This window comes from Mandrillus leucophaeus, unplaced genomic scaffold (assembly GCF_000951045.1).
Source record: "Mandrillus leucophaeus isolate KB7577 unplaced genomic scaffold, Mleu.le_1.0 Scaffold496, whole genome shotgun sequence".
NCBI lineage: Eukaryota > Metazoa > Chordata > Mammalia > Primates > Cercopithecidae > Mandrillus > Mandrillus leucophaeus.
The window spans coordinates 128584-140957 of NW_012105320.1; the positions used below are offsets into that span (position 1 = coordinate 128584).

Here is a 12374-nt window from a genome sequence, read left to right on the forward strand (position 1 = left end):
AGACGGAGTTCCACCGTGTTAGCCAGGATGGTCTCGATCTCCTGACCTCGTGATCCACCCGCCTCGGCCTCCCAAAGTGCTGGGATTACAGGCGTGAGCCACCACGCCCAGCCCAGTTTTATCTTAATAACACCTATTTTATAGGTGTTAACCTGATCCTGGGCTATCAGTTAAGAGCAGAGCATTATTTGGCAAGAGAGGACCCTTCTGCTTGGCCCAAATGAAAGAGGTATACTCTTGGGCTGATAATTAGTATGAAATTTAGCTTCTGAAACTCAACAATGCTGAAAGCTCAAAATACCAATAGAGAAAGATATGAAACCATTTGCAACATAATAAAGTCTTCTCTTTCAAAACAAAGAGGTTCTCTCCTAGACACTTCCTTTTGAGTATGAAAAAAGTTAAAAATTCAGTTTGGTTTTATAGTCCTTGCCACTTAAAGACACAACAAGACTAGAGGGAAAGTCCATTCTCAATAGCCTCCATTTCATTCTGCTTTCTCATAAAGTAAGGCAGCTCCCTGGGCATAACACCCCTTGGCTTAAAAGGGCTTTATGCTTTACTGCTAAATGATGAATCAAAACCCCTGTGTAACAGGGGTTCATTATGTCAGAGCTTTTAACACAAGCTCAACTGCCATCCAGCCAATGGGTTCCTAGTCACTGGCAGATTACATTCCCTTTCTGGCATAAGTTTAAAAATTTCCTCAACTAAGTACATACAAAAGATGCTAACAGTCTAGTGACTTGGCTACTGAGAAAACCAGATGCCAACCTCATATTTCATTAATGACGGTCCTGATCAGCAAAATACAAGAAAGAGACCCTGGGTACCTTTTTAATGGTATTGTGCTTGCTGCTGCCACCCCTGTCGGAGTTCTCATTGTGCAGAATATCCAGAGCCGTCTCCCTCTCTTTCAGTTTCAAGGCCTCGATTTCTGTCTTGAGTTCATTGAGCTGCTCCTGCAGATGCTTGCTCTTTTCCATGTATTCCACTCTGCCGGCAAGAGGGTATCATGCATCAGGGCTTGGGCGACAGTGAGACACGGCTCAGGTGCTCTGTGGCCCACAAGCTGCTTGGTGCAGGATCTAGGGTTTGAGGCCTGAGGTTCACATCTTTACTTGGCCACTCACAGGCCGTGGAGCTTAGGCTGGTCACTTAAGTGCTATGAATGTTTCCTCATCATTAAAATTGGGATAATGATCACAGGGCCGTGGTCAGGATTAAATTAAAAAAAAGTGGAGGCCAGGCATGGTGGCTCCACCTGTAATCCCAGTACTTTGGGTGGCTGAGGCAGGAGGATTGCTTGAGCCCAGGAGTTGGAGACCAGCTTGGGAAACATAGCGAGATTCTGCCTCTATTAAAAAAAAAAAAGAAGAAGAAGAAGAAAAAGAGAAAGAAAGAGTAGAAAAGTCCTTGGTAAATTCTCATAGGGGGCTCTACAAATACTAGCTGTCACAGACAGCTTTTCGTTCTGCACCAAAAAAAAAAAAAAAAAAAATACATGAAACAAGCTTCCTGGGAACCCAGAACAATCTCCTTGTCTCAAACCTTCTTGGAGCAGTAATTCAAGTAAACTCATTTTTTTTGATAGGATCTTGCTATGCTCCCCAGGCTGGCTTTGAACCCCTGGCCTCAAAGTGCTGGGATTACAGGCACAAGCCACAGCGCCCAGCTTCACGTGATCTCTTGTGATAGGCCACATCCACAGTCCCACTTGTTCTGAGACTTCATCTAAAGATGACAGAAGCTCACTCAGAAGCTCACCCAACGCAAGGAAGAAAAGATCCCTACCCTCACCTGAGAACAGACACACTGAGTGACAGCATCTATGATGGTGAAAGTCTGGAAACCACCCACAAAGCGTCCAACTACAAGGCATGGCCAGAAAAACTGTGCAATACAAATACCAAAAACATTCCATAGGGATTGCCATGGTTAGTATAGAGACTCTGCCAATATGTGCAAGGGTAAGAAGTGCTATGGTCTGAATGTTCGTGTCTTCAAAATTCATATGTCGAAACCTAATTGCCAGCTGGGCATGGTGGCTCATGCCTGTAATCCCAGCACTTTGGGAGGCCAAGGTGGGCGGATCATGAGGTCAGAAGTTTGAGACCAGCCTGACCAATATGGTGAAACCCTGTCTCTACTAAAAATACAAAAGTTAGCTGGGCGTGGTAGCATGGGCCGGTAATCCCAGCTACTCAGGAGGCTGAGGCAGGAGAATCGCTTGAACCCAGGAGGCAGAGGTTACAGTGAGCTGAGATCGCACCATTGCACTCCAGCTTGGGCAACAGAGCGAGACTCCGTCTCAAAAAAAAAAAAAAAACCACAGGCGTCAGGAGATGGGGCCTTTGGGAAGTCATGAGGGTAGAGCCTCATGAATGGGATTAGTGCCCTTATAAAAGAGACTCCAGAGAGACCCTTCATCCCTTCCACTGGGTGGGCACACAGTGACAAGGGCTGACTATGAACCAGGAAGAATGCCCTCACCAGACTCCACCTCTGCCCGTGCCTTGATCTTGGCCTTTCCAGCCTCCCAAACTGTGAGAAATCAATTTCTTTCTTTCCTTTTCTTTTCTTTTCTTTTTTTTTTTTTTTTTTTTTTGAGACAGGGTGTCTCTCTGTTGCCTGGGCTGGAGTGCAGTGGTATGATCTGGGCTCACTGCAACCTCTGCCTTCCAGGCTTAAGCAATCCTCCTGCCTCAGCCTCCCGAGTAGCTGGGACCACAGGCATGCGCCACCACACCCAGCTAATTTTTGTATTTTTAGTAGAAATGGGGTTTCGCCATGTTGCCCAGGCTGGTCTTGAACTCCTGGCTCAAGCGATCTGCCTGCCTTGGACTCCCAAAGTGCTGGAATTATAGGCATGAGCCACTGTGCCTGGCCAAGAAATAAATTTCTGTTGTTTATAAGCTACCTAGCCACTGGTATTTTGTTACAGTAGCCAAAACAAACTAAGATAGTAACAAAATACAAACTATAAAATAGCAGAATAGCTTCACCCTGATCCCCGATCCCAACCACATAAATATATATGTCTGGATAATGGTGAAAGGAACATGGACAGCAGATATGACAGCTAGAGGCTCTGGTTCACTGGCTACTTAGCTATACCCTCAATGTGAAAGCCCAAAGAAAAACAGCCTGGATTGTGGTTGCCCATACAGGACTCCATGGAGACACTTTCCCCAAAGGTTTTTCCTGAGGATACTACCCTTGGTAAAAGCACATGGGCTGCAGAGTCAGATGGGTGAGGGGTTTCAACCCAGGGGCTCCTCTGCATCAGCTGTGTGATGCTGGGGCAGTTCACTAAACTCTCTAAATCTGAATTCTCCCTTATAAAATGGGAACATGAAAACCTACCTTTGATGTCAGTTTGATGTTTGTCAGTTAGTAGGAATTAAATGAGACAAAAGCCAAAAACCCTGACACACAGGCACTCAATGCATGGTAGCTGCTGTGGTTGTCCTCCGGCAAGCAGTGGCAGTTAACCAACTTACCACTAGCTCTGGGAACTAGGGGCCCTTGCTTAGACTTCCTCTGCAGTGGGGATCCTTTCCTTTCCATCTCTGATCCACTTCTACCCACCATAAAGGGAAGATGGAGGGCAGTTCAGCAAAAGCTGCCATGATCAGGCCATGCTGGGGCCCTGCCCAGTGCCATCCACTGCAGCAAAGTGGCCCCACCAACTGTCAGCTTTCCTTAGCCTTGAGCCTGAGTCTCTTCTCTAATCTTTCTTTGTTCTAGACAAAGAAACCACCGTAGATCCCAGTCACTGGAAAACTCAACTAGGAGGCGACTACAGTCCAGTAGCATAACAGCAGTTGAACTGACTCAGAGATGCTAACAACTCAGTCCTACACTTTAGGTGAGGTTTAGAGCCATCATAAACTCCAGGTCACTAGTCAAGTGTTATTTTTATTCATTCAGAATGAATGCTGATCTGTTGTCCCTTAATTTCCAATTAAGGAAATTCTTCCTCCAGCAGGTAAGAGCAGAGCAAACCTCTGTAGGAGCTAACGACAGGCTGTTTCAGCAACCCCTCACCTCTGCCCCAGCTTCCCAAGGCCCCAATCACTCACTCTGGTTCATGGCTGCCCACAGCAGGGCACAGGGGGCTACATACTTTTCTTTCTCTATCTCCATGGAAAGTCGCTTCATGTCAGTATCCTTGAAGTCGAAAGACAGGCTGTCACCAATGAGGTTGAAGCTTGGTATGTCAGGAGGCAACGGTGCTGGAATTGGGTTCATGGGCTATTAATGAGAAATTTCGGATTAGGAGCTTGGGTCATACAAGAACAGAGGGGCACTACTGTGTTGACAACTGATCCTCCAGCAGCCACAGCGGCGATAGGCACAACTCAGGTCCTACCTCCCAATGGCACTATGAGCCCCTCCACTTCAGTCCCTCCACATTTGCCACTGCCAGGTGAACAATACCAAAGACTACAAATTCAGGAAAATCATCCCTCACCCCTCAAATCTCTAACCGTTCTTCACGCTCAGCTGAATCAAACACAAACTCCCACTCGCTTTTTCATTTAGGAAACTCCCGGGCCCTGTGAGAGGGGCTGGAGATGCCGAAAACAAGACAGCATCCTTGGCTTTGAGCAGCTGAAAGTTTTGTTCAGGAAATAGATGTGTTCACAGATCATCACTGTTAAAAAGGTAAACACTGTAGCCAGGGAGCGAACAGAGGCTAGAAGAGATGCTGCTTTTGCTGGGATCCAAGACAGTGCCACGAGAAAGTTTGCCAGGTGGGAGGTATGGCAATGGGTGGGGCACTGACCAGTGAGGGTGCCAGGAGTCTGCCATACAGTGTGGAGAGGTGGGGTGGGAGATGGGCACCACCACAAAGGGCTTCACCTGCCCACCAAGGGGCTTGGGATTGGACAATGGAACCGGAGTAGGTCTTGAAGCAGGGGTGGTGTAGTTTTTTTTGTTTTTTGTTTCTGACTTTCATCCCAGAACAAAGGGTCATCTAAAGAGGGCCCCAATCTAGCTCCCTGGCTTCTCCTACTATTTGCCCTACTAAGTCACAGTCAGTATTGTTTATTATCCCCTGGACTACTGCCTTCCCATCTCTGTACCCCTGCCTATCCCATTTCTCCTCCCTATGCTCCATCGCTCTTTCAAGGCCCTTCTCAAACACCATGATCTCTCACCGAAGCCTTTCTAGCCCCTCCCAGCCAGCCGGCAACCCTTTTCTTTACTGTCCCTTAATGCTGTGTTTACAGTTCTCTAATGGTTCTTCTGCAATTCCACCCTGTAAAAGATTTCTTTTTGGCTGTATCTTCTTTCTACTATTTGCAAGTTTCCTGCAAACAATCTGCCTCTTTTTCATCCTTGGATCCCGTACTGAGTCTAGGACACTGTCTGGGAAAGAGCAGAGGCTTGGAACATTCATTTGAGACATTCTCAAGGCCCGAGGCAGACTGTCTGCAAGGGTGCTGAGAGACAGCTCCTGGGGTGCCAGGGATGTCCTGTTTTCTGATCTGGGTGCTGGGTACATAGGTATGTTCAGTTTGTGAAAATTCTTCAAGCTGTACAGTTGTAATCTGGGCACTTCTCTACATGTATGTTATACTTCATAAAAATTTCCAGCAAAAACCAGTACTAGTTGCTGCACCATCAGTGAGAGCATGAACTGGTACAACTTCTTTGAAGAGTATCAAAATTGAAAATTTGACCCCACGGTTCTATTATTAGAATTTATTCTACCAATATATTCACTTGTGTGTGTCAAGATTTGTGTTCAGGGATATTCAGTGCCATTTTGTTCAAAATTGCAAAAGAAAACAGACTAAATACTCATCTGTGAGGGACTGGTTAAATGAACTGCAATCCATCCACACAACAAAACATGATTAAAAAGCTGATATGGATGATCTCCTCCAGGATTGACTGCTAAGAGGAGAGAGCAGTTACAGCAGTGTATAAGCTTTGCTCCAGTGTATATTTTAAAAACAACACATAGAGGTTGGGCACAGTGGCTCATGCCTATAATCCCAGCACTTTGGGAAGCTGAGGCAGGCAGATCACTTAAGCTCTGAAGTTTGAGACCAGCTGGGGCAATATGGCAAAACCCTGTCCCTATCAAAAAAAAAAAAAAAAAACAAGAAAATGCTCTTTGAAGGAGTTTTCAAATAAAAAAAAAAAAAATTAGCTGGGCGTGGTGGCACATGCCTGTGGTCCCAGCTACTCAGGAGACTGGGGCGGGAGGATCACTTGAGCCTACCAGGCGGAGGTTGCAGTGAGCTGAGATTCTGCCACTGCATTCCAGCCTGGGTGACAGAGTAAATAAAACTCTCTCTCTCTCAAATAATAATAATAATAATAATAAACAAAATAAAAAATAAAAACAAAATACACATCTCAGGTGTTCAGCCCAGCTGAGTGCTCAGACGACTCCAGTCCCAGCTACCATCTGACTGTGACCACCAGAGAGATCCCCAGCAAGGATCTCTGTCTGGCCCAGTCAACCCAACAAGCCACCAGAGGTATAATAAAGGGTTGTTTCGGCCACACAGTTGGCTTGGGTGGGTTGTTACATAGTAACAGAGAACCAGGATATACAGCAACAGCAAACTGCTTACGTTTTCCCCACCTCAAACCCTAGGCAGCTTGTGGCTCTGGTGCCCTGTGTGCATCTGGGTCATGTATGTGCCTGTACCATGTGCTTGAATGTAAGTATGGGTACGTGTGTGTGTCCGTGCTGTGTATGTGGATGTGCCATGTGCATGAATATATGTATAGGTACATGTGTGTGTCTGTGCTGTGTGTATGGATGTGCCATGTAGATGACCGTGCTGTGTGTGAGTCTGGGCCATGTGTGTGCATCTGTGCCCTCACCCTAAATACCCTATGTTCTCTTCTCTACCTGGCTACTTCCTGCTCCCCCTTCAAGCATCAGTGTAGACACCATATTGAGCCTCTCCTGCCCCTCCAGGCTGGGCTGTGTCCTCCTCCTCTAGGCACCTGTGCACCCTGAGAACACCTGTCAGGACAGAAACTTCCAACTGTGTGGCACTACGTGGACACTGAACAAATACGCAAAAATAAATAAATAAATAAAATGCCAAACTGAATGCACAGAAGAAAGGAGGGAAAGAGGTTTCTATTCATTTTGTGACCCCATTTAATGGAAGTCTGCCTCTGTGTCCCCAAACTGAGAGTGGCTGCTCGTTCTTGCATGGCAGTAATTCATTCTGAGGTGTACAGCCAATCCCTTCCCAGAACTATAATTATGATATATGGTATATACTGATAGTTGAAGATTACATTCAGCTCAGCATTAAGAGGCAAGAGAGCAAATTCGCTTGAGGATAATTTGGGACTATATTACTTAGAACAAGAAAAACATTCCAGAGCTGGAAAAGGCCCTGTTGCCTGTTATCCAGGCAACCAAAGAGACAACTAACTAGTCCAAAGCCAAATGGCAGACCAGGATGTTCTACCCGGTCCCTAACTGCAGGCTCTCTGCATCTCTCATCCTGCCATGTGTTTGCTTGAATGGTCACCCTGAAGGCACCTCCAGATGAACTGAAGGGCCGGGAGGAAAGAGAACATCACCCACCAGGACTAAGGCGGCCCCAGCTGGTGGCCCCCCAGGCTCACCGGGTACGTGGGCTTGGTGGCAATCTCCAGGAGCTTCTGCTTGGCTCTTCGCTCTGCCTCGCGTGCTTCCTGCAGGTCCTGCTTCAGTTGATCTGCCTCTTTGGCCCTGCAAGGAAAGGATGAGATGTCAGCTTCACAGAAGAGGGCAGGTGGTGGGAAAAGACCCCACACCACCCCTGCAGAGGAGGGACCTGGCCTAACCCTGAGGATGGCACCTGAAGAAGTGAAAAAGGACAGTGAGACAGGGACATTTACATGAAATCAGAACTTCCAAAGCAAGGACAACATTCCTGAGATTTTTCATTTGAGTTGGTAAATCTAAACTGGAAGAGCAGGAAAACTGAGAGAAACCAGACCTTCTACAGCCAGGAGACGGAGGAGCTGGAGGGGGCACTAGCAGCTTTCTCTGCTTTGTTTTTGGGTGAGAGTGAGCTGGGCAAAGGAAGAGCCCAGAGGATCAAAGTTCTTATATTGGATCACAAAGGGCAGAATATACAAGAACTGCATCTTCACAGCCTCTGGATAAAACACTGGTGGGCCTTGTGCCCACTTTCTCCAGCAGGAAGATGAGCCCCGTCACTGAGGGCACCCGCACCCTGGTGCAGATCGTCACCCTATGGGGCTCAGGGTGGACACGGCATGTGAGGCCTGGCCAGACCTGCACCATGCACAGCGAGTGTGACCCGCATACAGCAAGGGGCCTGAAGCAGGGCAGGCAAAAGGGAACCATATTCCCAGAACAACATGCAAAGAGTGGTGAGGAAAACTGTAGTGACTGCACCTTGGTAGCTAAAAGTCAAATTCAAGTGCTCCAAATCAACAGAGCCAAAAGCTGTGGGGAATGTGTCAGTGTTTATCTGAAGGCTACAGGCCTATGATAGTCTTTCAAAAGTACAGACAAAAGTACAGAACATCCTTCAACCTGGCCATGAGTGGGACGTCCCAGTCACAGAGACCATCCTAGCCCCCCTTCCCCATGTGCCAAGGAAGGCTGGGGAATGCAGGCACTAGTTCCCCTTTAAAGGTGAGCAGCTGCTGTTCTCCTGCAGACCCACCGAATGAAAGCAGAAAAGAACCACGTTTTGTTTTTGTTTTTTTTATGCACAAAGAGCCTCCTCACATCTCTTTAGCTGAAAGCGGTCTGTGAATATGCTCAGGGGTTTTCCTGCACACACGGCCATCAGAGAGACAGGGGCTTATCAAAGAGACACAACAGAGGGGCCCACCTAGCAGGAGAACTGAGTTCCTGTGCCCAACCAGTAGTGCCAACCCCAAAATGGATGAAGCACCAGTCACCATCAGCCAAGGAGGAGCCTCCCCCCGCCCAGAAGATGGGGAAGCAGCTTGAGGACAGCTGCTGTAGAGCTCAGCCTCAGGGAAGGCTGGTCTGTGGCCCTTTGCCAGCCTCCTCACCAGTCTGGTGCCCAGTGCCCCCTCACCTCCTCTCTGACTCCTCAGCCATCTTCAGTGCCAGCACCTCGGCTTCCAGCACCTTCTGCTCCATCAGGCGCTTCTCCTCCTCCGTGCGAATGGCTGTGGCCTTGATGCGTTGCATTTCCTGCTCAGCCTCTGCGGCCTTCTGGGCCAGAAGTTTTGCCTCCTCCTCAGTGATCTGGGCCTTTTCAGCCAAAAGGTCGGCTGTCTCCTCAGACCGCATCTGGAGGGCACGGTGCTCTTAGCTGAAGCCGGATCATGTGTTATTCTCCCGCCCAGATCTGCCTTGAACACTGAGATGCGACAAACCAGAGTCTCGGACTCCTGGGGTCCTGCTGCTGAGTGCCCTCCATGACTCTCTGACAAGAGATGACAAGCCCCATTCCCCAGCTTTTCAGAAGGGTCCTTTGGGCTGCACCCATGGGGAGTAACAAGAGCACCTTCTCTGAGTACCCACTTCAGCCCAGGCTTCTGCTGCATGTGGAGAAAAACAACTTAAACTCTGCTCTTTCCCTTTAAATCAGTGGTTCGAACCAGAGGAGCTTTTTGCCCCCTGCAAGAGACATGTGGCAGGCCGGGCACGGTGGCTCACGCCTATAATCTCAGCACTTTGGGAGGCCAAAGCGGACGGATCACCTGAGGTCAGGAGTTCAAGACCAGTCTGGCTAACATGGTGAAAACCCATTTCTACTAAAAATACAAAAAATGAGCCGGGTGTGGTGGCAGGCGCCTGTAATCCCAGCTACTCAGGAGGCTGAGGCAGGAGAATCACTTGAACCCGGGAGGTGGAGGTTGCAGTGAGCCGAGATCATGCCATTGCACTCCAGTTTGGGCAACAAGAGCAAAACTCCATCTCAGAAGAAAAAAAAAGTATGGCTGGGCGCGGTGGCTCACACCTATAATCATAGCACTTTGGGAGGTTGAGGCAGGCAGATCACGAGGTCAGGAATTCAAAACCAGCCTGACCAACATGGTGAAACTTTGTCTCTACTAAAAATACAAAAATTAGCTGGGCATGGTGGCATGTGACTGTAATCCCAGCTGCTCGGGAGACTGAGGCAGGAGAATCGCTTGAACCTGGGAGGCGAAGATTGCAGTAAGCCAAGATTGTGCCACTGTGCACTCCAGCCTGTGCAACAGAGCAAGACTCCGTCTCTCAAAAAAAAAGAGACATACGGCAATGTCTGAAGATGTTTTGGATTGTTACAAATGGAGGGTGAGGTGCTGCTACTGGGATCTAGTGCCTACAGCAAAGGACGGTCAGCCCCAAATATCAGTAGTGCACAGGCTGAGAAGCCCTGCTGTAAAGGCAACCTCGTGGTGAAAGTGGAATTTGGCTGCACATAAGCTCAAACTAAATCTGCTTCTGCCAACACAGGTGGAAAGAAAAGGCACTGATTTTTTTTAAAGCTGAAATTAAGTCTTTCAAAGCAAACGCTGCTAACTCATGGTCTTCAGGAGGCCGAGCTCCAGAAAAGCCAAGGAAGCCCCCAGGTAGCCTCCTGGAACCCCGGCCCCTCAGAAATCACCAGTGCTTCGTTGGCCATTGTTGCTTCTTCTTTCATCTGCAGCAGCCTCCTCTCCAACTCATCCCTCGTGCGTTCAGCCTCCTCCCTCATCTGCTTCTCTCGAGCGAGGCGCTGCCGCTCCATCTGCGGGGGGTGAAGAAAAAGTCACTGAATCACAGGGCTCGAGACCTAGGGTGCCCAAAGATGCCCCATCTCCAGAGTCTCCCCTTTTGGGACCTTTTTCCTTCCCTTTCCTTTAGGTAACCAGGGTCATTCTTATTGCTCCCCACCCCATTCTTCTAAACCAGTTGCAGAGTTGAAAGCTGAGCCACTTGAAAAAAATTCTAGTAGTGAATGAACAAACAACCAACAAAAAACCAAACCGAGTCTCGACCTGGATAGAAAGAGGCATTCTTTTTTTTTTTTTTTTTTGAGACAGAGTCTTCCTCTGTCGCCCAGGTTGGAGTGCAGTGGCATGACCTCGGCTCACTGCAACCTCTGCCTCCCAGGTTCAATCAATTCTCCTGCCTCAGCCTCTCGAGTAGCTGGGACTGTAGGTGCCTGCAACCATGCCCGGCTAATTTTTGTATTTTTTAGTAGAGACAAGGTTTCACCATATTGGCCAGGCTGGTCTTGAACTCCTGACCTTGTGATCCACCCGCCTTGGCCTCCCAAAGTGCTGGATTTACAGGCATGAGCCACCGTGCCCGGCAGAAGGAGGCATTCTTATACATGGTGCACTGAAATGGCTACCTCGCCAACGCTGCTTTTTGTTGGGAAACCTCAGGTGGCTCTGCCCTGTGGCTGATGGGACACAATGCAGGACCTCCTCCCTCAGATAGAGCCCCAGAAATAAGCAGCTTTCTCATCTGGGCAGGCAAGTCATCTCACCATTTCTAATCCACATGGACCCCTCTCACTTCTCTGATTTCATCAAGAAATAGCTCCACTCTTGCCTCTGACCCACAGAGAAGATGGAATCATTCTACGTGATGCATCAATAGTTCACACATTGTATTTCACAGGGGGGAGCTGCAACAGCCACAGCACAGACTTGCACAGCCTCATGCAGAGACAACTCCTGAGCCAGGCCTATGACAGGAGGGAGCCAGGCAGGGAACACAGCCCCCTGTCCTTAAGGCAACAGTACAAAGCCACCACTACCTCCCTTGCCTTCTGGATCACTGCATTAATTGGACCACATGCTGAGCTTAATAAGGGGAACAAGTACAAGACAGTGCCATTCCTCTGTGATCCTGGGGTACTAACTGAGTTCAGAAAGCAGAATCCAGAAGTGGCCACTGCATTATTTTCTGCCTTAAATAATTTAAAGCACATTTAATTACTTCTTGCTTCAATCTTATCCCACACTCTGGTCATACAAGGTTTCTAAGACTGCTGCTTTTTCTAAATCCTAAGTCAAAAAAAAAAAAACATATATATACACACACACACACACACATTATACACACATATACATACATTGGAGCTTGAAAAGATAATGCAAAGACAAGCAATAAAACGGTGAAAGTTGTTCTCCAATTTTCTTGCAAGTCAGTGAAAAGCTTGGCCAATTTGTTCTCTAATTTCCATCATATTACAATTTCCATAAGGTGGCTTACTACATATCTATAATTCTTTTTTTTTTTTTTTTTATGCTTTAAGTTCTAGGGTACATGTGCACAATGTGCAGGTTTGTTACATATGTATACATGTGTCATGTTGGTGTGCTGCACCCATTAACTCGTCATTTACATTAGGTATATCTCCTAATGCTATCCCTCCCCACTTCCCCCTATAATTCTTAAAGAA

At 47.8% G+C, this 12374-nt stretch overlaps 1 protein-coding gene across 9 annotated transcripts in view; it reads right to left on the reverse strand.

Moving 5' to 3' along the window:
• Positions 1-12374, reverse strand: part of NF2 (neurofibromin 2 (merlin)) — a 99110-nt gene that overhangs the window by 16721 nt on the left and 70015 nt on the right. For 8 of the 9 annotated variants that reach the window (XM_011995702.1, XM_011995703.1, XM_011995704.1 and 5 more), the window contains 5 exons: positions 10584-10706; positions 9060-9277; positions 7621-7726; positions 4130-4257; positions 834-996 (listed from right to left, as the gene is read on the reverse strand). The exons of the other annotated variant lie outside the window; for it this stretch is intronic. In XM_011995702.1, coding sequence (XP_011851092.1) covers positions 834-996; positions 4130-4257; positions 7621-7726; positions 9060-9277; positions 10584-10706 — 738 coding nt within the window. The remainder of the gene's footprint in view (positions 1-833; positions 997-4129; positions 4258-7620; positions 7727-9059; positions 9278-10583; positions 10707-12374) is intronic. 9 annotated transcript variants of the gene reach the window in all.